Source organism: Exophiala oligosperma, assembly GCF_000835515.1.
Source record: "Exophiala oligosperma strain CBS 72588 unplaced genomic scaffold supercont1.4, whole genome shotgun sequence".
Classification (NCBI taxonomy): domain Eukaryota; kingdom Fungi; phylum Ascomycota; class Eurotiomycetes; order Chaetothyriales; family Herpotrichiellaceae; genus Exophiala; species Exophiala oligosperma.
The window spans coordinates 267,604-291,360 of record NW_015622821.1 but is presented as its reverse complement, the minus strand read 5'-3'; the positions used below and the strand labels follow the sequence as shown (position 1 = coordinate 291,360).

Sequence of the window (23,757 nt, the reverse complement as noted above, 5' to 3'; positions counted from 1 at the left end):
TCTTTCTCACTTTCACCATGAATGGCAGTCAAACAACAAGAAGGCTATTGTCGGCCAATTATAGTCGCCGCTGCTTCAGTGAACGAAGATTGTGCCTGGTGCTTTCCTCATCTTCAAAGTGGCAGCGAGGATGGTTGTCATTGTGTGGCCTTTCACTTACAACAAATTCACCACGATCAAAGCATGAATGAGCAAACATTGCCTTGCGCTACATCAATCAATGCCTGCCTTCACGCTGTAGGGTATAAATACTTGCCACAATCTTTCCATGCCAACATTCCCACCTCCATTCCTTCAAACTTGACAGCCAACACAAGATCAAGTCAACATCATGTGCTTCTACAAGCTACAAACCTGTCCTTATCCTCATCAAGATCCTCTTGCCGCGCTCACCTTCCACCACGAGAAAGAAAGTGAATGGGTACCTTGCGACCTCAGCAAGCCATGGGGTCGTCTAAGTTGCGGCAAGCTTGTTATTGAACATCCCGTCGGTCTCGACTCATCGCTCACGGCCTCCCACACTCCCTCGATCGGATTATCCGGAAACGTTCTTGGAACTCGCTCTGGAAATCCACTTGAAAAGCACGTCGTCGAGCCCACAAAAATCCCTGTCAAAACCCGGCAATCTTCTGCTGATACAATCGTTCCTGTTGGTGGAGATAGCACATATGACGCAGCAAAAACCCATGATCAAACCGCCCCGTGCAAGTGGTGCACCGCAGTCATCAAGATAGTGGCTTTGAAGTCTCGAGAGGTCCAAGGCGAAGCACGACGGGAGATAGCAGAATTGGAGGGAATCATGGACGGCAATCCTGCTTTGAGGCAGCTCCAGAGAGACATTATGCATGTGGAAAAAGAGCTCGATGTCTTGAGACGACATGCTTGGGAGATGGCGAGGGGTTTCCTGAACGGTGTAGAGGAGCCTGTTGACTGCTAGCATCAAGCATCGGCCGTCAACGGTTCCCATTGAGTTATTAATGGTCGGCTTCGACACATCTGGAACGCTGCACTTGATACAGGTGACGGCACTATTGCACTTTGGTGAAGAGAAGGCTCATTCTTTGTCTTGGTATCCATAAACACATGATACAAAATCCTTATCCTTTGAATGAAGAAGATTTTGTTGGCTCCGAGATTCTATGATTTAGATGCCTGGGGGTTTCCTGATGAAATGAGCATATCGCGAAGCTTCAACTTATGAAAAATGCCCCTATTCCGCAGAACAAGATTAATGATGATAGACTGCTTAGTGACGTATCCCGTAGTCTATTCCTACCGGTATTGTTGTAATCGAAGCACTCCATGTGCGGAGAAGATACAAGGCTGCGATTCTGCAGCCTCGTCACAAATATTCATTTTTGGTTCGTGTACCCTTCACATTGTCAGATCTGATCGACATAGCCAGGATTGCTTGAACGCGCCCTTGTTTACGATCGGATCTGACCAAAAGGGTAAAAATCGAAACGACTCCCGCGATGCCGGTCAAACCTTTATCCTTCAAGGGCGACAAGAAGCCCTCCAAGAAACGCAAACACCAGCACGAGACCTCGTCCGCGCTCGTCTCGACGTCCGGCGACGTGACCACCACCGACCCCCAAGAAGACACCACCTGGACCACCCCGGACGCGGCGACCGACCTCTCGGGGCCGACGATCTTGGTCCTGTCCACCTCCCCGCCGACGGTCTTGTCGTCCGACGCGCACGGCAACGTCTTCGCCAGCCCGCTGGAGAACATCGTCGAGAGCGTGCCCGAGACCGCGGAGCCGCACGACGTGCGACAGGTCTGGGTGGCTTCGTCGGTGGCCGGGACCGGCCAGATCAGCCTAAAGGCCAGCCACGGGGGTTACCTCTCTTGCGACGGCATCGGGGTTCTGGGCGCGCGGCGAGAGGCGAGGGGTCACGAGGAAGGGTTCGTGGTTGAACAATTCACCACAGCAGATACGAACAAGACGAGATGGCGACTGCGCACGGCGGCGTCGAAGCCGGCAGATGGAGAACAAGGCCGGCGCTACATCTCTGCGGTGACAGAGACACAGACCACTACCTCCTCAAAAACTGCCGACGACGATGACGGCGGAAAGAAAAAAAGGGTCTCGATATCACTGCGAGGTGACGGCGACGCGGCGTCCGAGAATACGCACCTCGTCATCAAAATGCAGGCCCGCTTCAAGCCTCAGATCCAACAGAAAAAGGAGACCAAGGCCAAGGAGAAGATCAGCCGCCGCGAACTCGAACAGGCCGTGGGCCGGACCCTGGAGGATGACGAGGTCAAGAGGCTGAAGCGTGCGAAGAAAGAAGGCACCTACTACGAAGAGGTCCTCGATGTGAGAGTCAAAGGCAAACATGACAAGTTTGCTAGCTGAGGTGTAATCACATCGACTCTCTGAATTGGACTTGACTCTGGTCGACTAAAGGCGAACGAACCAATACTGTAATGCGAATGCGAACCGAGCAATGTTTCCAGACTTTTAACATGTATTGCTGGACAGTAAAGCAGAATATTGCACACCGGATACCTAAACGTGGTCGACTGTCGCTTTTCCCATCCACATATCATACATCAAAAATGTGCCGTCATTAATCAAACCATTACCAGAGTCCAAAGAAACTCCAACGCTATGCAACTAAAAACCGATGCCAAAGAGGCATCGAACCAAATATACATGTCGTATCATTCCAGGCTAGGGATGACCCGTCCAACGATTCGGCGCCCTGGATTACAGTTAGCGTCTTTCAAAGAGCAGCATACAATGTCCAAACTCACACAACGGTCTTGATTCATCGACCACTCGCGCCTGATCTGCTTGTTGGCCATATTCCCGAGCCTGTTGCCTTGCGAGCCGCTCTCGACGCCACGCCCGTCTGGCTGATGTCCCCTGGGCCCTGACTTCTGCTGGCATTTCGTCATCTACCTGCGTCTGTCGTCTCTGTGGAATAGATTGCATCTCGGCTCCTGTTGTGTGCTCGCCTGCAGCGCTACCATGCTGATGTCGCGAAGCGGTCAGTGGATTTGATAGCTGCCGCATTGTGCGGTTGATCACAGCAACTCCAGGCAGTCTCGATCCGTTGGCGTCAATATTGTCCTCGGCATCGCGATGCCTTGTCCTGCGTAGCAGACGTTCTCGTCTGACCATTATATTGGTCACCTGAACAGGACAGTAACCTGCAGGAAGGACTGTCTTCTTGCACAAGGGGCATAAAGAACTATTTTCGCGCAGGAACGGATCGATACATTCCGGATGATAAATATGGTTGCAAGGTAGCTCTCGCACGGTTGTCTCATCATGCACAAAGTCATCCAAACAGATTGGACACGTTGTCTGGCTGAAAGGCACTTCTCGGACTGCCTTCCTAGAGACAGCGGTATCGGTGGAGATCTTTTCTGCGGAAGGGACTGACTCTTTCGATTCTGTAGGACCACTGCTGTCGTTGTTAGATCGAATATAAATCCATTGTGGCATCTTGTCAAGTATGTCTTGCGGGACATTGAGTCTCTTTATGCCTAATGCTTCGAGATCGACTTCTCCTCTGGCCACTCTCTGCTGAAGTTGTCGTCTCTGCTTCCGCTGAACCCAGTGCATGATAACTGAGGTTACCAGCACTACAGTGAGAAGGACAGCTAGAACAATAATTAGGAATACCCACAATGATGGTATTCCACCTGCCACGTTCACGTCGAACCTAGCGACGAGCCTGACGACGTCGTGAGAATCATATAAATCTGCCAATTCCTTGCCGTAGGGGGACGACGATAAATTTCCAGAATACTGCGCCAATTCATCGAGCAGGAATGCACCAAGCATGCCTGGAATAGCGTAGACTGGATACGGATTATCGCCCTTCCATTTACCACCATCGTCAAGGCTCCATGATGGATCACTGACTGGTGGTGGTTGTTCGCTTTCATTGCCCGGATGAAAGAAAATACCTCCACGGACGTTGTCTGAAGCCATCGCAGATAGGTAGGATTCCACGCAGGCTATTTGCGTCCATGGTGCCAAAGCAATGAGCGGGTATTTTTGACCAGGTATCTGAGCGCGAGTCGTGACGTTGGAAGGTATCAGGGCTCTAGTGGCATTGTCGCATGGATCCGAGGCTGGAAGATCGGGGACGTAGAGAAGACCTTCGATGGTTCCATAGTTATTGGGGTTGTTCTGCGACAATGTCCTCACAAGGCCTGACGCTCTCAATTGGAGACCATATGTCCGCTTCCAAACTGTCAGCTAGTTCCTCTTGCATAGTGTTCATCTTCTTCCATACGTTAACAAGTCGGACGTTCGGGTTGGGATCGTACTGTGTATCGGGCACGACGGCTGCGATGACGCCAAAGTTCTGTGCCGCTGAGAGAATTTAGCAACCACCCAACGCTCGGAGCAGTGGACATTTGACATACACATGACTCTTTGAAGCCGACACTTTATTCGACAATGGACGAGACTTGTAAGAATTCCACGATGCCGTCAAGCGAGGACATGATATGCGACACAGACCGGGAGAGACGGGTGGTTCGTCAGCACCTGTAACTTCCCATCGCACCAGGGTCGGAGACAAGAGGTCGAGCCTTGACTGTGCTCGAGAAAACAGAGGACTGTGGTGCTAGTAGGTCAATATACAAAACGCGGAGTTGTAGCCACGAATTTTGTTGACTCTTGAAGGATGAGATCAAGATCTGCGTGATTGTCAATAAAGGCGGCTATCCGGTCGATGAAGCCCAGCCCAGCCATGGCCAGCCCCCCCTCACAAGTATCATTAGCCCTGCTCTTATCCTCTAGTGCAATGACTCCTCGGCGCTTTCCTCGTACGAGACAAGGCTCGCTTGCTTACCTTATCCATGACGCATACACGTGACTCAAACAAAGGCCGCATTGTCCGACTCATTTCAAAGGCGGCATCTTTTCCGAGAACTTGGCGAGGCTGTCCGCTTAGATACGCGGGTAACTTCCATTGAACTCCCTTACGGGGCAACGACATCGTGTTGCGTACGAGGCGAACACCGCAATCGGTCTTCTTCGGTCAGTGTACAGTGTACAGGCGTCCCTCCACCAGAGACCTTATCGTACCCTATTCATCCGTTGCAATTGGGGTGCCGACCTACGTCTCGCGACATGACATTCGAGTCGCGCTGAAGGCCATCGTCACTCACCTTCGTCCAACTTCGAAACAGGCCAGCCACCGCCCGTCATCATGCCTGCATTAGGAAGCGCCAGTAAGAGCAAGGGAAAGAAGGCAGATGCGCGTCGCTCACGAAGCCGCAACACAACTCCCAGCTCAGTTCTCAGCAGTGGTACTGCGCCAGCGGGGCCTGCCAACACGCCCCTCCTAGAACTAGAAACAACCAAACTTCTCGTTCCTCCAAAACCTAATTATGGAGAGATTGTCGATTATTTGGAAACGCATGGAACAAAATTCGAGCCGAAGTCCCTTCATGATTTGATCGATCAACTGAAGCATCTGAGCGATGCAGCCGAGAAACGTGCCGAATCCTGCGAGAAGGCCATTCGTTTGATTCATGAACAGAAGAAAGAAGTGGAGTCAGACCATCAAGAGCGTGAGCGTCAAGCCGAACAAGCTCGCCGTGCTAAGGCTCGCAAGGAAGAATCACAATCATCAAAGAATCCCAAGGCAAAGAAGCGTAAAGACAGACCAGAAACGGATGATAATGTAGAAATCAAACATGAAGGTATGCACAATCACCTGAACATCACCATCGTGGTCTCGGCTTAGTTCCCTTGTTGTGCTTTTTCACGACAACGCCTTGGCGAACGAGCACTCCAGAGACGAGCTCAATCACAAATACGATGAAGCTCCGGCTAACCCAGACTTTGACAGATGAGCCTACGAACAAGGTCAAGATGCGCGTCACAAGCACTCCAGGACCGACTGACAGTCCGTCTCCATCAAAGAAGACGAAGCTCAGCCCTGGCACTTCATCACTTTCGGAAGTAGCAGACTCACCGGATGCCGCTGCTGCCCCTGCTGATCACGCCTCACCTTCAAAGACTGACGTGTCCATGTCTGATGCTGAAGAGAATCGCGTCATTCACAGCCAGCCACCCGTTCCCCAGCAAGGCTTCTTTCCTGACCCTCTAGCTCCTGACCCGATCATCTATCACATCCGTGATATTACACCAGATATGTCGGATACTGAAAAGAAGGAGATCTACGGCGTCACTTCATTCCCAACTAAAGATTTGAAGGATGAGATCGCAGGGATTCCACCAGACAAAGACTTCAGCAATGCGAAGCCGACCAACCAAGTCTCTGCAAACACTTTCCTCACTTATGTTGAGCCCTATGTTCGACCACTGACCGAAGAGGACATGGCGTTCCTGAGAGAACGAGTGAGTGATAATGAAAGCATTTGAGGCTCATTTTGACTGACATTTTCTCAGGGCGATCGTGTCAACCCGTTCCTAGCTGTTCCTCGCGGTAAACGTTCCTATCAAGAGATCTGGGCAGAAGAAGATGGTACCGTGCTTGTGGATGGTGGCAGCGACAAATTACCACTCAATCATCCGAGGGGAAACGTCGATCAGATCAACGATGATAACTTGACTACCGATCAAGTCTCGACTGGGCCATTGGCCAGCCGTTTGCTCTCACTACTCAAATTCGAGCATCGATCTCCACCCACTGATACTAATGGCGTCACCGAGAATGCGTTCAATGCTGATGGCAACGACACAATGGATCTCGATGGTCTTATGAACGGCCATGACAACACTGAGAAACCTCTGGCCCCTGCGTCAGCTGTCGCAGACTCGGCAGGTTCGAAGGCATCGCAACGTCTTGACTATGTCCAAGCCGAGGAACGAATCAAAGGCGAACTTCGACATCTTGGTTTGCTCAGCCAGGACGATCCGGATTATGATGCTCACCATGATGACGACATCAGTGAACGGCTGCGATTGTTACAAGGCGAACTCCGTCGGGTAATGATCATCAACGGTGCTCGCAAGGCTCGCTTGCTTGACCTTGCCAAAGAACGCCTCGCCTACCAGGAGTACAGCACCATTCATGAAGATCTTGACAGTCAAGTCCAGCAAGCCTATCTGAAGAGGACTAGGACCATGGGTAAGACTAAGAAAGGTGGACCTGGTGGTAAAGCTCGCCCTGGCGCGGCCGGCCCCGGCACCGCCTTGAGCATCAATAGAGCTCGGGACATCGGAGACAGTGCTCGGATGCTAATGGATCGGCGCAAGCGCTGGGAAAGTTGCATTGGACCTGTTTTCAAGGACATGAAGCATGGCATTCCGGACAAGGACTCGACAATCTTCGACCCAAAGTTAATGGAGATGTACGAGAAGGTGGAGATGGAAGCCATTGAAGAAGCCGAAGAATAGGGTCGATGTACTTCTTTCAGCAGATTGCGTGATGCTCCAGTGTTCACATTGTCTGCAAAGTCCGTGGCAGACTCGACACAATGAACGAGAATCGAGATCGAGATCGAGCACATTCTGCACGAATGTCTCGAAAATACGAACACTGCATTGTATACATCATGACAGAGCGTCGAGCTCTTTTTGCGATCCTTGCTGGTCGCTTAACGACGCAGAGGATACATTCCATCTTGCGACGTAAATTGCTTTTTCGATACCCAATACGAATTTCATTTTCACCTACTGACTGGTTCGAGTATCCCCTGAAATATTTTGCTTATATAAGCAGTCTTGAAGTCTTTCGGAATTACATGTGAGATGAACGACTTGTTACGGACTAATATCGTGAGCGCATAGAATAAGGTCATCAAGATGACTCTGATTGTGATTGACTCTCAAGATGACACTCAACAATCATTTGCTAACCCCTCGGCATGTAAACAATGCGAGGTCCGACGGATTCGGGACAAAGCCCATTGTGGCTGTTGTCGAGGATGATTACCGATGCAAGCGACATCATGGATAAGTACAAGTTGTATCACCGCTTGATAGATCTACAACAAAAGATAATTGAGCAGTTGATTTAAGGTGGCTAGCTAACGATGACCTCGAACCATTTCGACACTTTCCAGGTCAATTGGAGTCCGTCTGAACGAGAAGACTTCACAGTAAAACCAGTCCAACGACAAGCTACACCATACTCTCCCATCAAGTACTTCTTCGGGTGGCAAGAGTTCGATTCGAAGGGCAACATCAAACCAACGGGACAAAGATTTTTGCACCTCTTTTCTAGCAGAGTTGAATTATCAGACGAGGAAGAATGGAAATTCGACAGACCACTTGGCAAAGGCTCTTTTGGTGCCGCGGCGCTCTTTGTGAAGGTTGATGGGACGGGGAAGACTATCGATGTAGGTCGATTTTCGTTCCTTCGTTAGACTCTCACTGATCTAGCAGGACTTCGTGTTGAAAGTGGCTGACTTGAGGCCTTTTGATCGTCTTCACGATAAGAAGATTGGTCTCACCCGTGAGGCCGCGATTATGGCCCAAACAAATACACTAAACTCAGACAGCATTGTCCGACTGAGGCACTTCAATGTCAGCGACAACTATGGCAGATATTACTTTGAACATTGCCCTCACAGTTGTTTGGAGTCACTGCGCCTAAACTACAAGGCTTGGGAGTGAGAGCATGCCAATCTTCAAAGTAAATCAGCCTTCTAATCATGATGTCTAGTATGCATTTTCCGGAAGCCTTCCTGTGGCAAGTGTTCTACTATTTGGTAGAAGGTTGTGTCAAATTCGAGACTGGGCCTTTCAAGAATCTCGCGGCAAGTCGCTTTGGACAAGACTTTCCCGAAGCATATCTCCTTCACAACGACATCAAACCTGACAATAGTGAGTCGTAGACTACTTCCTCATGGGAAGCTATTTGCTGACGGGCTGCAGCTCTTCTCGGCTCGAATGTCAAGAGAGATGGAAGCAAGGAGTGGTACCCAGTGGCAAAATTTGCAGACTTTGGTCTCTCTATCATCACAAACCCGTATGAGGCTCTGAGAAATACTGCCCGATTCCTGCAGAATGGTACAAAATTGTGGCATCCTCCAGTAAGTCCTATCCTGTTCCGGGGAGTTATCTGACAGCTTTTCAGGAAGTAAGAGTTCCTATGATGACGGACTACAAGAAATATTATTTCATGCAGCCCGGGATCAATTCATTACGTCGAGACCAGCATAAAATCATGTCACAAGCAAATATTTGGGCCGTCGGTGTAGTGATGTGGAGTTTGTTGACTCTCGATGAAATTGAGACTCTCAGCAACCAGATAAATTCCATCCTCATGGGAAAGCAACGATCTTTCGACGGAGTGAACATCGTGAAAAGGTTCAAGAGTGGTATTACCCGAAATTATAGCGCTGGACTTCTCGAGCTGGTTCAAAGGTGCTTGAGGATGAGAATTCAAGACAGACCGAAGGTGAGAGATCTCTTGCGAGAAATCAGCGACCGTCGACGAGAATGTTTGGAGAGGGAGGCTGAGCTCGCACAGCAGACTGGAGATTTGCAACACTTGTCTCTTGCGTGCACTTCGGACGAATTGAACAACCTCATCAGCGGAGATGCAGCTTTGGACAAGGACGATGCATTTTGGGAGGCATTTGCCGAACGTCTTGTGTGGGTACCTCAGGAATCATCCCTGCCATGTCCACCATCTGCACCTGAGCACCTGTCAATGGATGCAAGCTGGCCAGAGGCTCTTCGTCAGAGATTGGAGGAAAGATGGGCGACTGCTGTCAAAAATCGAGGTCAGAAAATGTCCGCATCTCCCGCGGTGCCTATACAGTCTCAAAAACGCACCGCATCAGCAGCTTTTGCAGAGCCCGAAGCCCTCGATGGACACAGTCAGACTCGGCCAGGAAGTAAGCGCGACAGACGTTGAGTGGCCGACTGTGCATACAGTGTGTCGATGAGTCCTTCTTTCATTCGAGATTTACAGTCCTCCTTGGCTTCTGCTTGGACGTCTTGCACTGGTGATATTGGCATTTGGTCGTCCTTGACACTTGCAGAAATTGGCTACTCTGACGAAGCTGACATGTGAAGGGTTGCGAGAAATATCTGGACTGATGGAGGGCCTGAATACATGTGTCGGTATATCTATGTGTCCTGGATACTCCAACTGCAGTAGCGATGATCGGACATCATCATGCGCGTGTTCTTCACTCTGAGTTAGCACACCAACTGTAACATGACAGCCACACGCTCCCAGCTTCTCGAGCTTGCCTCTGTGGTGATGAGGGGGATTGAAACGTTGGACGTAGAGACATTGCTTGGGTGTCGTGCCGATCACTGCATTCACGAGATGAAACCCGAATCAATCAAGCAGCCGGCAATGGACAACGAAGCTTTCGCGCAATGGGTCAAAAACGTCAAACCCATGTTTTTCGAGGGCGAAGGACATCGCTGGGATCTGAGCTTCGACGAGTCCAAGACGATTGTCGACGTGGACAAGAGAATATTTGTCCTATTTGGAAAGGCCGACAACGTTGGTTATTTTGGACCATATAAGCAGGAGTATATCATTACGAGTACCGCGAACGAGGACGGGACAAAAGTCGTCCATCAAGAGGAAATGGTCGATAGTGCAGTCTTGGCCGATGTACTACAACGAGCTGGACTGGTGCTGGAGGATGGATCTTTGAAGTCCAACTGAAGGAGATCTACTCTTACACGACGTTTGTATGATTGTTGTATCTAACATTAGGAATATGGCTTCGGATAGGTCAGGGGGAGTCTTTCTGCCTTGTATTGGCCAGGGCTTGTGTCAGTCCTCAATGGGACCTGACGGGATGGTGATGATTCTCGAGATTTCGGACGTACTCAATTCACTTGAGTATGTGCGCTCATCTGAAGAATGTTCGTTCGGCCTATGAGATTTCGTAGCCTGTGGCTGATTGGATCCTTTTCCCATTTCACGTAGAGTCTCCCTTAGATACCCCTGCGCACAAGCAGCACCGGAGGCGGCATCCTGTCTCAGAATTCTCTAACAGATCTATAGACCGGATTCGTAATGCGCTTGCAGTAGACACCTAATGATATTGAAAAGGCATGCATTCTTCCCACTGAGCTGCGCATGCCTACGTTAGCTGGAGGCCGTGTTTTCAACTTCCTTGCGTTCCTCTTTTGTGTCAATATTGTCATCGGCTTGCTTGGTGATGGCTGATGGATCCTCTTGATCGACATCTGCACCACGACCATGTTTATAAATTTGACGCGGAACGTGACTATTAAGCAGATGATCATAGTCTCGGAGAAACAGAGCAGCGATAACTCCACACATGTTGACAGGAATCGAAGCATAATAGATGTAAGAATATGCTGTAGAGCGCGCGGAGACCAGTGCGTCGATTACCGCATTCTGGATCTCAGGGGTCATTCCTGGAACCGCCTGAAATGCTTTAGCAGTAGCTGTGGCCGTAGCTTGAAGTAAGTCGACGAGAGATGACTTTGGTAGACCTGCAGCAATTGCAGCGGCCGGAACTTTTGCCGCAATCTCAGTGGGAAGTCTGTTGGAGAGAATAGCTATGTATATGGTCGCGAAGATGGAGCCCAAAGCTGTCCGAATCAGGAAGAGAATGGCGAAAACAGTACCCAGGTCGGCGTCATTGGCTTCCATTTGCACCAGTGACACTGGGATAAGCTCAAGGATTCCACCCGGGAGTGTCGTCAGGAAAGACAATGCCGCACTTTGTCCACGGTTGTTTTGGTTGCTCGTGGCCATTGCTCCAGAGAAGGCCGTGACCATGACGGCAAGGGTAACCACCTGCCATTTGACGTGTTTGACCACCGCGACCATAGGACCCCACAGCAAGATCCCAGCCATAATGCCGAAAGCAATGGTCGTCGACAACCACGCGGTCTCTTCCCACGAGGACGCCGTCAGGCCGTATATGTTGGCAACCTGCGTGGGCCAAATGATGCTGGGCCCCACGTAAGCTACACCAGAGATGCCGCAAACGATCACAAGACAGGTGAAACCTCGAATGTCCCTAAAGAAATACATTGGGACTAGAGGGTTAGGAACTCCCGAGTAGATTTCTGGCGACAATGTGAGCGGAAGACGCAGCCCAGGAGGAGGCTTGCTCTCACCATAGATGACAAAGGCAATCAATGTGACACCTCCGACGATGAGGAGGCTTAATATCCGAGCCGATGTCCAGGGGAGAGGAGATCCGCCTAAAAGTCAAAGGTAAGAATGAGAATCAACAAGATAAGTGCAAAGGATCTGACCCCATGAGACGCCGAGTAAGAACATAGACAAGCCGGAGGTCATCAAGAATATTCCCACCCAGTCGATCCGTTTGAGTTCCTCGAACACTGTCCTGTTACCGCCGTGCAGCTGTCGGAAGCTCGGAGGAAAGTAGAATAGGAATTGCAATGCAGCTGCAGTGCCCATCATAATGATGTAGCTATAGTAGCACCATCGCCAACCAGCACCGGTGTTTATAAGTCGAAGCGCTAGGAGCTTTTTATCAGATGGCCACTCGAACATGAGAACTGGGGTGTCTTGTACTCACAAATGTACGCTCCAAAGCCTGTAGGGAGGAGACTAGGGATGACACAGAGGGTGATCCCTAGGAGTTTGTACCTGTTGGGGCAGATTTCTCCCACCGTCAGACCATAGCATGTGTGCACTCCTCCAGAGAGCCCAAGCAACACATTGGCGCCAATCAGAACGTTCATGGACCGGGCAGTGGAGGCAATGATACCTCCCACAATGCCCATAACAGAAGCTCCAATAACGAAGTAACGCCGGCCGAATTTGTCGGACAGGCGACCGAACAAAATGATGGCTACAGCACAAGCAGCAGTCCAGACGATGCTGAATAGGCTTGCATTCTCGGAACCACCTATTAAACGGTAAGTGGGAACCTCTTTCTAGTTTCTGTGAAGGTCCTGACCAAGATCAGCACTGATATCTGCAAGTATAGCCGCAGGGGGGCTGAATCCCCAATATGCAGACACTGTTCCGAGCGAGATTCCTGCTACGGCGGACGCCAGCCTCAGGATGTATTTTGCATTGAGCTTGGACTGATCTGTGGTGAGAGCACGAGAGTTTTGAAAGTCTTCAACAGTGCCAGAGTCATGTTGAGCATGCTCAAGCTCGATACGCTGTAAATTCGTGATCGGCTGAATGCGCTGAATCTCGGACATTGTCGTTTATTAGTCGGACGAAGAATGGTATTTGAGATGAAAGTCAGATACAGATTGCAAGCGCAGCGTCCTTTCCAGCGCTTTAATACTGGAATAGGAGCACCAATGCCTTATAAGGTGGGTACGTACCACGACCATAGACACATATCGTGGGGCCCCGCAATATTTGGTTCCATTTAACTTTGGGAGAGATGTGTGCTAGACTGGTCAGTCGATGGTGACAAAGATTCTGATTACGGATCGACAGGAGTTATTTGAGATTGTACTGTGCGTTGCATAAAGTGGGACGGATGGCGGCGACAACCTAAGGAAATCCACCGAATTAAAGCATCTTCTATGTTCTACCAACATAACAAGTTATCTCGATGTCTCCCACTGTACTTCAGGTATTCCAAGCTTATACCAATATAGTCAGAGGGTAGCCAAGAAGTTCTCAGCCCAAATATGGTGGCACTAAAACACAAAAGACGCGGGCGGCGTTACCAGATATCCAAGTTCTCTTAGCTTGAGCAACATGTCGCGAATCGACATTGATCACAATGATGGCTAGCATTACTGTATCGACTCCTGACAGCGTTCATATATCGGTGATCGAAACTGTCCTTCCTTTCAGGCACGATGATCTACCTGTCAGCAGTATAGACCGGGTGTTGGGAGCATTTTAATTGTGGCCAACGTAATTCATGTGTCAGCTGAAGCCTCTGCAACGCTGTTTGCCTTTCTCATCTAGATTCATTGTTCAAGTCAAAGACTGGACCAACTCGAGTAAATATCCATCAGGGTCCTCGATGAAGCTGACAGCCGAAACCGATTCGCGTAGAGCACGGTCGCAGATACGCCCATCGAACGCCGCACCCAAAGCCCTGGCTATCAATTCCTCGCCGAGCGTGGCACCGGGCTCTTTGATCACGGATACATTATACTCTTTGATACGATCCAAACAACCACTCAAGTCAGGAACCAGAAAACACAATTTTACCAGTCCGAGACGGGAGTGGCTGACAGGGTTCGTCACATATCCTCTCGGATGCTGTCCACAGAGCTCAGTAAATGGTCTTCTTTAGAACATCTGAAGTTTTTATCAACATGAGACGCCAGATGGACGTCTTGTACCTACTTTGGAACAAATCAGCTCCAGAACTCCCTCCCTAGATAGGACCTTCTCGGGTCCACCGCCCTCAGGGTATCCCAAAAGCACAATTGCCAGGTCGTCAAATGACAACTCCAGGAGCCTTTTCATACCCAAGACAACTTCGTAAAAGTGCAGAGACTTTTCCATATCTGAAACTCGAATGCTGACATGATTGAATCTCCGCGCAGAGGAGACGCAATTTTCATCGATCCCCATCATGAACGTCTAGAACTTCAGACAACCGCTCTGTCTCAGGCGAAGCTATTTTAGGCACCGCACTCAGCTTGTGAGATTTTGATAAGTGGATTTTGTTGAATTATAGGGTAGAAGTATTCTAGATTCTTGAAGAGGGCTTTGTTTCTAGCTAACAACGCAGCAAAGGGGGCAATACTTCACGTACTTTCGACCCATGTCAGGAACATGTTACCGTCAAGTCACTACCGCAGTCCCTCATGCGTTTCTGCTTGCAGAACCACTCCAGCTTCCAATGTAGGTGGCCACCAGTGGCAGCGCAAGGAATATTCCTCCCTGGTTGTCATCGTTTGGGAACGTTTCATTGACAGCTCCACAAATTTCTACTCCACAATGGCGCATAATCTTATCACCCTGTTCATCGACAAGTCAGTCATGCTTTGATTACTACCGACGTTGCTGGTATCCGAGGTAAATGTCCAACTCATTTAACACGAGTCTGCTTGACGCCTCCGTTCAACCGAACATCATGGCAACTTGATCTAAGACTCCTGGTGAAGCAGGAATATGCCTGATTATCCTTCTGAAAGAGAACGTCGAAGCATCGTTATGTCCAGTAGCAGCGGGAACTACTCGGGGGCGAGCTACGTGCTCAATCATTGAAACAACTCGGCTCTGAAGTCTGCTTGGGTCTACATGCGAGGCCATCTTGAAGCCGTTCGCACCGCCTGGTCTCTCGTCAGCATCAAAATAATCGATACAAGGCACGAAACAGCGGCTGTGCAAGTAGCTGTTGCTTGAGGGTTTGACTAAAGATATTATTGTATAGAATTGTGTTAGCGACGCTCGAGTCGTGATAAAGAGACTTATGTCGACTAAAGAACTAGAATTGCTAAATAGTATCAATTTCAAAGACTTGATCACTGGGGCGACGAGAGTCATGGTCGAGAAAACAAGTAACAAAGATTGGATCGTCGTTCTATACTACGACAAATATCGAGATCATACTACAAAGAAGACAAGGTGAATATGAATGGGATCGAATAGGGGCACTAAACTTGACATATATGAGGCTCGTTGTTGAGATCCAAATGAAAGGGTCAGCTTCAGGGCTTAGTTTCTTGATTGTTACAAATATTCAGATTGATAGCCTCAAATAAAGAATTGATAATTTCTCCGTCGGGTCTTGTCCTTCCGGACCAAACACAACCTTCAAGTGCTCATGATGAATCGGCGTCCCATGGTCTTTGCGCTGACCATGGTCTACAGACAGACGCTGGATTCTGGTTCATCGAAAGATACCGAGAAAGTAGTCTCATTTGGAAAAGGCATGCATTTCTGAGGAATGAATGTTAGTTGACCATTGATCTCGAGTCTAGTAACTAAGACTTGAAGTTCCAAAGAATTTCACAAACATACACATTGGCAGATCTTTGGTGAGATTGACGACAGCAGACGTGGTAACCAACTAAATCTCAGAATAGAATCCCACTGCTAGTTCGGAAGCGTTGCGACTGCAGCAGCCAAGTTTTCAATCTGTGCAGCTTTCGTGTCGGCGGTGTTTCGTGAAGGGGTGTACTGATCAGGCGTATAGACTCGTCTGGTCGCAATTGCCAGGTTCCTAGGTCGGCAACCTTTGTTGAGGACGGGTGGGATATCGACGTTGTCCAGGTAAGCTGTGGTTTTCTCGTCGCTTTCTTGCGCCGTGGTCAATCCGTTCCCTAACCAGTTCATGATGTTGCTGCGAGTCTCGGGCATGTGAACAAACTCAAAGTCCTCGAACCGGGGAGTTTTGAGAACCTCCTGGGCATGGACAGAGGATCCAGGCCACAAACCGACGATCCGACCTTCTTCATTGTTTCGCTTGAACCACGATTTGCACTGCTTTGATTAGTGATACGCGACTTTGTTACGGGATATACGCCCGTGCAACGAGGCAGCACGGCGAGTGGCTCACCTTGTATGTGAATATGGTTCTGGCAAAGTAATTGTCGACATGCTCGGAAAATGCACGATGTGCCGTCTCACTACATTTGGAAGAATGGTGTGGTTAGACTCCTGCATCTACAATAATGGCGCAATGAGCGAGCCGATTTCCTTACGAGACTTCCATCGACGAAATATACTCCCTCTGCAGCTTGCTTATACATTTTATGATGTATTCGACAACGTGTTCGAGCATGGCGATGAAGGATCCTGCGCCTGGTCCGCCGTTGGGGCCAAGTAGGAAGAAGAGGTTGGGCATCCTAGGGGCGCACAGAGAGAGATATGCTTCGGGTTGTGGCGTCCATACCTCCTCCAATGTGACCCCATCACGACCGATGAAGGGTGTAGCTGCTGAATTGAAGGAACTGTGTTTACACCCAGTCAGCATCTGCAATGGGACGGTCGCGCAGAGGGTTTCCCACTAGTCAAAGCCGGTCGCATAGATAATGGCGTCCACCTCGTGGAACATGCCGTTGTGGTCCCAGAGACCGGTCTGTGTAACGCGGTCGATGCCAGTGCCGACAAATTCCACGTTATCTCGAACCAGAGCCTCGAGATATCCCGGGCCCGGTGTTAGTCTACGGCATCCTGGTGGGTACTCTGGTCGCATGGACTTGTAGATCCACGGCTTCTTCTGAAGCTTTTCTCTCATCGATTCGTCACTCATCTTCCAGAACAATTCCTGAATATCTGTACCCCGAAATGTCACAAGTTGACTCTTATTCATCACACCTTCAATCTTGTGTCGATACTCTTGATATGCACGAGGATCGTTCTGGTACATTTGGCGCTGTTCGAGGGAGATCTCGGCTTCAGGGAAAATGAGCTCAATGACCAAGGTTGATGAACTTTGAGAGAATAAGGTGCCGACTTGCCTTCATTTGAGTAGTCTCCTTCTTGTGCGCCGTAGCCTACGGGTGAGACCCAAGTCTTGCCCTTCATGAAGTGTACAACTTTTCTGGCTTTGGGTTGAATCTGTGGCAGTATCTGAATGCCACTAGAACCCGCACCTATTAGTGCCACTCTCTTGTTGGTCCAGTCAAAATTGACGTCCCAATTGGCAGAATGCATATAAGGGCCCTTGAAGTCATGAATCCCTGGAATATCGGGCCATTTCCAGGTGTTTAGGAGGCCCATGCCCTTCAAAACCACATCAGCCGTGTCGGTGACAACCTAATGGACGTACAATTAGCAAAAAACATTATCTTTGGCTGAGTAGATTCCTGGTATCCTACCTTGCCTGTCTCGAGATTGGCGAGGGTCAAGCGCCACTGCTGGACCTTGTCGTCCCATTCGGCCCTCTGGAAATGATGCCGGAGACGAACGTACTTTTCTACGTCGTATTTCCAAGCCACATCTTTCAAGTATTCTTGAATCTCTTCTCCAGAAGCGTAAAATCTTGACCAGCTGGGATTGTTCGCGAATGTGAATTGATAGACGTGAGACGGAATATCTGCAAAGATCAGCTGGCCTGATCGAGTTCGAGCTATGCAGGAAAACTATATTTCGACCGCCGTACCACAAGCCACTCCCGGGTATCTGTGAAGGAATGTCAAAAATTGGAACACAGGATAGGCCTTAGGAAGAACAAGCTCACCGATTCTCGTACCATGTCCCCCCAATATCATCGTTCTTTTCGTAGATGACCAGGTCCAGGTTTTTGATGCGCTGAGGAAGGCGGATTGCTGTCAAGATGCCAGAAAACCCTGCCCCTATGCAGACAACCTTCATCTTTCGATTTTCATCGACTGGGCGATCAGACAGAGGTTTCATGTTGATTACCATGTAATTCGTTTGTACCGAACACTGATTGCTGAGGCTTTAACAAATTTTGACCTTGATGATACGGAATTAGCTTCTTTCCTTTTCAAAGAAATGTTTGTCCAAAAATCACATTGGAGCCTTGATAGTATCGATTCGACAGTGAATAGACTATTTCTTCCGAGACTAACAAGAGCAATTGAACGCGAAGGTCACGATCAACACAAATTCGCTAAATAGGGACTTCAGCTTGTCGTTTTGTACACCGGAATACTCCACATGTCGGCACAGACTGATGGTCAGCTTCATCTGAGTCAGGGAAAGATTACTTGGAATCAAGCAGCAGGAGTAGCATTGTGCCAGACCATTTACTCTCTCACTCTGTCCAATAAGCAATCTGGGATATTCATTGGAGATTGAAGGCATAGCCGACACTCATTGTAGAGATAATTGCAACAAAGCAGGAAAGGTCAATCACGAAAATCATGCCACGAACGCAGAATTATCTCTTTATGAAGATATAGGTCCAAAAGGCCGGTGCTGTGGCTCTTTAACAGGCACTCCATGCACATTAAAGTAACATATTAGGACCGAAGAACGTCTGGCTTCTAGTGGACCAGGCTGAAGCATGATAACTACTGACTGGGCAAGCCCTGCCTATATGGAGTGTGCTTGTGAGAATCACGGAAGGGACCAATGGGATTCTCGACCCTTTCCACATAGATACCCTCTCGTACTTCACCTTCGACACCACCCAACGCCCCCGTGGTACAATATCCTAATAGCTTCCTGACTTTATCCGACATAGTTGCCTCAACCTCAGGGCGAATAGATAAGAAGTTGTTTTCCTGTTGGCGGATGAAAGACCTCATGAAAAACATGAGAATTACGGGACGCTCACCGGAGGTGGTCTCGCAAGGGCCTGTGGCATGCCAAAGCCGACTTTCAAAGACAAGAGCCGTTCCTGCAGGGCCTTCGGCAGCAAGGGTCCCAGTAATGTCGAACGGATCATCCGGGGCTACGTTGCCGACATGACTGCCCGGGAAAATCCTGGTTCCACCATTCTCACGGGTGATGTCTGTCAAAAACCACATGATGTTGAGGCCATAGAAGATGCTCCTCAGCGGAGGTTGGATCGCCACTTGATCAGTATGGAGCATCATCGGCACATTCCCTGGCCGTGCGATGTTGGCACTGTAGCTGTGTAGGAGAGCGTGCTCACCCAGCAGTTCTGGCACGACCTCGTCGATGAGCGGATGCTCAAGAAGATCGTGGAACTCCTGCCCCTTGTTGACAAGGGTCCAGATACGCTGGTTCGGAGCTTTTGGCCCTCCGTCTTTTTTGGCGACTCCTGCATCTGTCTCTCCTCGTGCCTGTTGTTCAACAGCCGACTTGAGCACTTTCACCTGTTCTGGGTCCAAGGCATCCTTGACCAACCCGTAGCCGAATTCCCTAATGTCGGTCAGGACTCGATCAAGGTCCTCGGTAGGCGTTGGAAGCTCTCGACCGACTGGGATCTCCGGGTGGACGGGAGACTCTGGGCACAACATGTCTGCAAACTTGACTGCTACTTTGATCTCGCCCTTGGGCAAAGTCGTTTCATCAAAGAATCCGTCTTTGAATAAACCATAACGAGGCTCAAGCTTGCCCTCCACGAACTGTCTGATGTAGTCCGGCTTAGTCTTCAGAATGCAATTCGGTTCACAGTCAATCTCGTGAACAATCCTGGGCTCCTCCCTAGCGTCGATATAGATCGGACCGTCGTCGAAGCCCAGGTCTAGAGACAACACTGCCCGCAGAGATGCCATTTTTGGCAACCTTTCCTCGATGAGAGACAAAGCCAGAGGTCGGTCATCTCTCTTGACGACATTTTTCAAGGTTCGCACTTGCTGACATCCAACGCCTGGAAGAGTTGCTGTCGTTCCATCAACTTTGTAGAGACCATTTGCTTGTGCCATGTTCGATTAAGTGCGGATTCGCGGCTAGTTGCACGCTGTGAGCATCAAGTAAGTAATACTACTTGAAGTTGACTTAAGTAATGGACTTATATCTTGTGTTACGGGAAAGGGTACTGCAGGTGTCATCCTTCTGTTTGTCAGCATTCCCCATGCCGGGTGAGGAAAGGTTTACCACTCTTGTAGCTCCGATCAATGATGCTGTTCCATTGGCACCAGTGGATTATTCTTGATCACACCAAGGCCATAACTTGGAGGCAGCGCGAGTCCTCTAATATAAAAGCAGTGCCCTGTTTGGCTGTTTCTTGAGGAAGAACCTATCCGCAGGTTGTTTGTTGGTAGACTAGCCCCGCCAGAGAACCTCTATGATTTACGGTCAAAAACATATTGTCTTATGTCTTGTGTGTTTGCTAATTGACACAATATCAAGTTCCAAGAGATTTTCTTCATGCACAACCTCGTACTAGAGAATATTGCAGCAGGTTCTTATCTTTTATGCTGTGACGCTTTCTGAACCAGGATGTGAAGGCTGGCTTGGCTCAAAGGCCACCCCCATAAGGTATTTCGATACCTCTTGATACTGTCCAATGATCGAGACATCTAATTCTCGTGGCGATGAGATGGGAACCTGGGACGTGGGACGTAGTGCGACTCCAAGAGCCATCAAATTGGGGATGTCACTGTATAGTTCCGGGTGTCGTCCAAAGAAGGCGGGATCTAGGCGAAAATTGAATGCTCCGCTATCCATCCTAAGAATTTTGAATGCCTGTGCAGCCAATTCTCTGGATGAGAACAGGACATTTGCATCTGCTACTGGAAGACTCAAGTTTTGAAAGTCGGTGGAGTGCGAGTCATCAGTGTTCAGGTGGTGTATTGGCGTGTCAGGAGAGAATGACCCAGGTCGAACAGGTCCCCATGTCCGCTCCTGGCGATCTTCTGCACATCCGAGGGAAAATGTCGCCTCTGGAGCAATCGATCGCACCAAATCCCAGACGCCAACATAGCCGAAAACATGTTGCGGACATTTGATCAATAGCGAGAGATCACCCTGCACAACGTACGAGTTTCCAATGTCGCAGATGAGCGAGTCAAGTGAAGGATTGGCCGAGTGATGAATAATAAGCTTGTCTCGCAGTTCTGGCCACGGGATCCAGTCGATGATGCTGGGATGCGGCATGCTCATCTGAAGCATTGTGGGCTGGTAGCAGCGTGCGATCTTCCTGTATCTGTCAGGCGTCCGACAGATCCGCCATGCCGTGAGCTCCCTCAGAGGCACGTGGGCTTTGGTGTGCGTATGCCATGCCATCATCGATTGCCACGATAAACTCACAAAAGTCAACAGAATGGATCCGATGGACCCGAGAACTCTGTACAGTTGTCAGTCAGCTGTAATCAACTGGTAGATTACAGACAAGAAACACCGGGTGACACTTACCCGTTATCTCGGGCATTTGATGCATTCCAAGGGAAAGCTGCCAACCCAATACTTTGCTCCAGCGCGTCAATGTGGTCGGAGAAGGGTGAGTTGGTTCTTTTCACACTGAGTGACTCATACTTCAGGGCTGGACAGAGTTCTAGAATATTGACATAGTTTCCTGGGCCCAGATCATGTGGGAAAATCAGATCCATTGCAGGTCCAGGGGGTTGGTATCCATCTTCTGTCGCGAGAACAGGGTCAATCTCAAACGCATCGATCTCCGGCGATAGATTCACGGGAGCCATGTTGTCGTGCTGCTCATGATCTGAAATCGTTAAATGATCGGGCTGTGTTACTGCATAGGTGCTTGTATGCTCTCCTTCGGTGGTAGTGATCGGCCCGGCCATAGGATTAGCAACGTCAATGATGCTGCTTATAACTGGCAACTCCTGCACCGGCCTCTGGGATTCGCTGGGTGGCGAAGTTTGGTGCGTAGGCTGGTTGGGACTTGTTATGGCCACGTCGCCGACAACTTCATCATCTTGCTCAGTTGGTGCCCGATTGCACCTCACGCAAACGGTTTCAGAATATGCTCCAGTCTAGAGTAGAATGTCAATGCATTGCACCATTGCTGCTGGGTTCCGCATACCTCGTCTACAGGGTCCACATTAGCAATGCCCAGCACGAGTGCGCTCGACCGGGCTAGGGCATTCAACGAGACTTGTAGGCTGTTGAACTTCTGATGACATTCGAGGAGCTGCTCACGCAGCTCTATGTTCTGGTCCTGGAGTTGCCTTACTCGCTCAGCGTCAGAACATGGTCCAGTTTGCAGACGCTCCTCGAGATCCTTCAGACGCATAGCCCGTCGAGCCCGGAAGGCTTTCTGAGAGATCCTGTTGCGCATTCGCCGGGTCTCCAAGCTCTGGTCACGTTTTGAAGTTGCTGACGCAGAGTTTGTTCGGGAGGTGGCTGCACTAGGCATGATGGCGAGTGGAAGGCTTAAGCATACAATTCAATGATTACAGATAGAATGCTTTGATGCTGTCGATGTAGTCACCGATGCAGAATTAAACTGAACTGAGGTGGAAGGTCTTGTGAGTCTCCTGTTTCCCCCGCTCCAAGTCCAAGACTCCAGACTCAGTCTCCATGCTTTCTCCCCGGACGGGTGGGTGGGGATTTTGGGCAACCCTTCAAACGCCATCCCCAATCCTGCCTAATTGCCAGGCCTTGAGTCTTCGGAACCGAATCGTGGGTGAAGTTTGGTGTTCCTGGCCCCTTCTCTATCCAGGTTAGGCTGTGATCTTGGTACAAATTTGGTCTCCAGATCGAGACCAACCTAAGCTAGGCGAATGGGGAATGACGAGCATTGTGAGAGTGTCAGCATTTCGTGACATAACCCACGGCTTGTGCCACTGCCTCGGCCTCTGGGCAATGAAGCTCATTTCCGGAGGCACAACAACTGTGTTGATAGACTTCGCCAAGCTCTACAAAACAATGCGATAGATGGTATTGATGCCTCACACTGTTGGACTCTCAATCGCCATGCGCGGACTGGGATCTCGTTCGGTTCGAGCAGCTCCAACACAAAATGGTTTTCGTCTCTCCTTCCTGGGTGCCTACACTACCTGAAGTTCCGGATACTGTGAACCTGTTCGACTTCATCTTCGATGAGCAACATGGTCGAGCTCCGTTTGCGAGCTCTCTCGATCCATACGTGGATGGATTGACTGGAACCCGCATCAGCTCAAGGGGGCTGAAAGAAAGGACCGCGCGCCTTGCTCGGGCTCTGGCACACGAGCTAGACTGGGGCGTGAATGAAGGAACCGAGTTCGACAAAGTGGTGGGAGTGTTTGCTCTCAACACCATTGACATTCCCGCAGTCAACTGGGCCATTTTGAGGCTCAATGGTGTTTCAACCCCAGCAAATGCAGTCTACAACGCTGAAGAGCTGGCCAATCAGCTCCGTTCATCCGGCGCCCAGGCTCTCTTCACCGTCCTGCCTCTTCTCGAAGTCGCCCTGAGGGCAGCAGAGCTAGCCGGCATCCAACGTGCCAGAGTGTTCTTGTGCGAGATGCCAGGCGACAACAATGATAGCTATCCTCGAGATATCATGACTCTCTCTCAACTGATCGAGAAGGGCAAATCTCTCCCGGAGCTCGAAGAACTCAGATGGATCCCGGGCCAGGGTGCACGTCAGACCGCATTCCTTTGCTACAGCAGTGGCACCAG

General features: G+C 49.7%; 7 protein-coding genes across 8 annotated transcripts; 6 read left to right on the top strand and 1 right to left on the bottom strand.

Moving 5' to 3' along the window:
* Positions 1-331: 331 nt before the first annotated feature.
* Positions 332-937, top strand: PV06_04253 (uncharacterized protein; the record flags this gene model as incomplete). Its single annotated transcript, XM_016405119.1, has 1 exon — positions 332-937. One exon carries the CDS (start codon positions 332-334, stop codon positions 935-937), a length of 606 nt encoding a protein of 201 aa, XP_016263325.1.
* A 435-nt stretch (positions 938-1,372) lies between these two features.
* PV06_04252 (uncharacterized protein) lies at positions 1,373-3,438 on the top strand. Its single transcript, XM_016405118.1, has one exon. The coding sequence runs from the start codon at positions 1,476-1,478 to the stop codon at positions 2,361-2,363; it is 888 nt and encodes a 295-aa protein (XP_016263324.1). The 5' UTR covers positions 1,373-1,475; the 3' UTR covers positions 2,364-3,438.
* On the bottom strand, positions 2,359-4,730 carry PV06_04251. Of its 2 annotated transcripts, XM_016405116.1 has the most exons (4): positions 4,394-4,730; positions 4,261-4,340; positions 2,765-4,208; positions 2,359-2,712 (listed from the first exon to the last, which is right to left on the bottom strand). In XM_016405116.1, exons 1-4 carry the CDS (start codon positions 4,395-4,397, stop codon positions 2,672-2,674), a joined length of 1,569 nt encoding a protein of 522 aa, XP_016263322.1. In that variant the 5' UTR covers positions 4,398-4,730; the 3' UTR covers positions 2,359-2,671. The 2 variants fall into 2 exon arrangements, with proteins under 2 accessions (XP_016263322.1, XP_016263323.1); XM_016405117.1 differs by having other exon boundaries at positions 2,765-4,340.
* A 208-nt stretch (positions 4,731-4,938) lies between these two features.
* Positions 4,939-7,626, top strand: PV06_04250 (uncharacterized protein). The gene is made up of 3 exons (XM_016405115.1): positions 4,939-5,680; positions 5,830-6,341; positions 6,393-7,626. The coding sequence occupies exons 1-3, from the start codon at positions 5,185-5,187 to the stop codon at positions 7,341-7,343; spliced, it is 1,959 nt and encodes a 652-aa protein (XP_016263321.1). The 5' UTR covers positions 4,939-5,184; the 3' UTR covers positions 7,344-7,626.
* PV06_04249 (uncharacterized protein) lies at positions 7,608-8,564 on the top strand (the record flags this gene model as incomplete). The annotated part of the gene is made up of 2 exons (XM_016405114.1): positions 7,608-8,287; positions 8,334-8,564. Exons 1-2 carry the CDS (start codon positions 7,982-7,984, stop codon positions 8,562-8,564), a joined length of 537 nt encoding a protein of 178 aa, XP_016263320.1. The 5' UTR covers positions 7,608-7,981.
* A 38-nt stretch (positions 8,565-8,602) lies between these two features.
* PV06_04248 (uncharacterized protein) lies at positions 8,603-9,813 on the top strand (the record flags this gene model as incomplete). The annotated part of the gene is made up of 3 exons (XM_016405113.1): positions 8,603-8,774; positions 8,826-8,983; positions 9,028-9,813. The coding sequence occupies 3 exons, from the start codon at positions 8,603-8,605 to the stop codon at positions 9,811-9,813; spliced, it is 1,116 nt and encodes a 371-aa protein (XP_016263319.1).
* Positions 9,814-10,233: 420 nt separating this feature from the next.
* On the top strand, positions 10,234-10,826 carry PV06_04247 (uncharacterized protein; the record flags this gene model as incomplete). The annotated part of the gene is made up of 1 exon (XM_016405112.1): positions 10,234-10,826. The coding sequence occupies one exon, from the start codon at positions 10,234-10,236 to the stop codon at positions 10,582-10,584; it is 351 nt and encodes a 116-aa protein (XP_016263318.1). The 3' UTR covers positions 10,585-10,826.
* Positions 10,827-23,757: the final 12,931 nt, after the last annotated feature.